We start from the raw sequence: 2,013 nt of genomic DNA on the forward strand, positions 1-2,013 counted from the left end.
TCTTCTTTTTTCTAAGTTTGTTACTTGCATCCACGCCTGTTGTGTATGAGTCGCCATTGTTAATAAAAAAAGCATTGGTTATAAATTTATTTTTTTTATAATTTTTTATTTTTTTTGTTAAACCGGATGATCCGTCTAGTTCTAATACAAATATATCTAAAAGGTCAAAAAATAGCAAATCATGGAACGCTCTAGATAACTTTCTCTTTTCAACCCACTGAGCATCCTCAGAGTGATTAGCCGCATATGAGGCCAATTTTTCCCCTTCCTTCAAACCATGTACTTGGCTGAACAAATTCATGTCAAGGATTTCTCCCACAAAATCCCCGAACCAAACATTGCTTTATATTACTTCACAGGAAACTTCCCCTCTCGCAACAAAGCTTCCCGGGCGGCAAATATTAGTGGGTGGTGAGTTGGTGACGGCTTGGTGGAGACCGGAAACGTTGGCTGCCTCCAAACGTGCTCTCCACCCAGCTATTTCCACCAACACCACCACTCACCGCTAATGCCATCTCCACCACCACCAAACAAGACGGGCCCACGCGTAGTCCACCCAGTGACATTTGGGCCCTACTTAATTGCCAATCATACAATGACACGTAAGCATGCTGTGTGTATTCACTATCCCCTTAACGTGCTATCCGCTCCCCGCTATCCCTGTGGATTTCAACCCCAAGTTACCAACCCAAACAAAAAAAAAAAATCTTGACAGTAGGATGCGGGAGATGGTTATAAATGGACGGCACAGATCATTCTATGATAAAAAAATTTATATGGGACAACAACGAAGAAAGAAAACCCCATTTTTTTTGCTCGCAAAGAAGCTGTACAAAGATCGCGTTTACGTATAAGATTACAAAACAAAGGCAAGTCATCCACACCGTCCGTTTTACTTAAAAAAGGGGCAAAAACTAAGAAAGAGCGCAGGTTAGCGGAGAAGGCGCAGGATAACAACGGTCTTTACTTCCGGCGGAGGCGGAGGGACGATGGGTGGTCAGGCGTCGGTTCGGCGGCTCTCGGCGGCGGCGAGCCCGACGATGAGGTCGGCAAAGGCGCCAACGATGTACTTGTGGGCGTGCTTCCGGTTGAGAGAGAGGTAGCAGAGGAGGAGCTCGTGGAGGTGGGCGGCGTGGGCCCGGAGGTCCAGCCCCAGCGCCGCCACCATCTCCTCCATCGACCGCCGGAACTCCCAGTATGGGTCCGGCGAGTACGTCGGCACCGCGACCCCGGCACCGAGGACGCCGACGGCCACCGCCGCCGAGTCCACTATCGAGTTCGACGGGCCGGGGGAGGCTGGGAAGAAGCGGCGGGAGGCGATGGCGGTGGAGAGGTCGCGGTCGGAGGGGCAGGAGCCCTCGGCGGCCGTCGCGGTGCCGGCGGCCGAATCGGAAGTGGAGCAGAAGGATGAGCCCCCGGCGGCTGCGGCGGCAGCCGAGGACGACGAGGAGGAGAGGGTCAGCGTTAGGATTTCAGAGTCGGAGGCGGCGGCGGCGGGGTCATATAGGGAATTGAAACTTTTAAAGACCACGGAGGAAGACGAAGTAGCGGAGGCCGGGGGGGCATTTAGGGAATGGGGGATGGGCGGAGGTGTAGAATGGGAAGGGCGCTTGAAGCGAGAGAAGCAGTGATTTAGGCCTTTGCTTAACATTTCTCTCTCCTTTCTCTCCCTCTCTCTCCTCTTCTCGGAAGCCAAGGGGAGGGAAGGAGGCAGAGGTTGGATCCATTTATAGTTGTCACAAATTATTAAATTAATTAATTAGTACAGTAATCAACTAAATTAATTAATTAAGAGGATACTTAATAGGCAGTTGTTTCCAGGGTTGGATCGCCGTCAGTTTCGCGCGTGCCGCCTTGATGGACAGCCGTCCGATGTTGTGAAGTCGATTAGATTATAGGGATGATGGACGGCAGATCTAACACGCTTATAGGAATTTTATACGAGAACGTACGTAAAGTTTCCAGCCGGCTTTTTTGAGCCGGGCCCTGTACTTAATTGGACCGAGCCGGGCC

At 51.2% G+C, this 2,013-nt stretch overlaps 1 protein-coding gene across 1 annotated transcript; it reads right to left on the reverse strand.

Moving 5' to 3' along the window:
• Positions 1-790: 790 nt before the first annotated feature.
• LOC103722463 (transcription repressor OFP12-like) lies at positions 791-1,684 on the reverse strand. The gene has a single exon (XM_026810545.2). It carries the CDS (start codon positions 1,649-1,651, stop codon positions 998-1,000), a length of 654 nt encoding a protein of 217 aa, XP_026666346.2. The 5' UTR covers positions 1,652-1,684; the 3' UTR covers positions 791-997.
• Between the last annotated feature and the right edge of the window lie 329 nt (positions 1,685-2,013).

The sequence above is a fragment of the Phoenix dactylifera genome, chromosome 11 (genome assembly GCF_009389715.1).
Source record: "Phoenix dactylifera cultivar Barhee BC4 chromosome 11, palm_55x_up_171113_PBpolish2nd_filt_p, whole genome shotgun sequence".
Lineage (NCBI taxonomy): Eukaryota > Viridiplantae > Streptophyta > Magnoliopsida > Arecales > Arecaceae > Phoenix > Phoenix dactylifera.

What these genes read in the sequence shown, in the direction of transcription:
- LOC103722463 (XM_026810545.2), bottom strand. Translation starts at nt 1,651, where the DNA reads ATGTTAAGCAAAGGCCTAAATCACTGCTTCTCTCGCTTCAAGCGCCCT.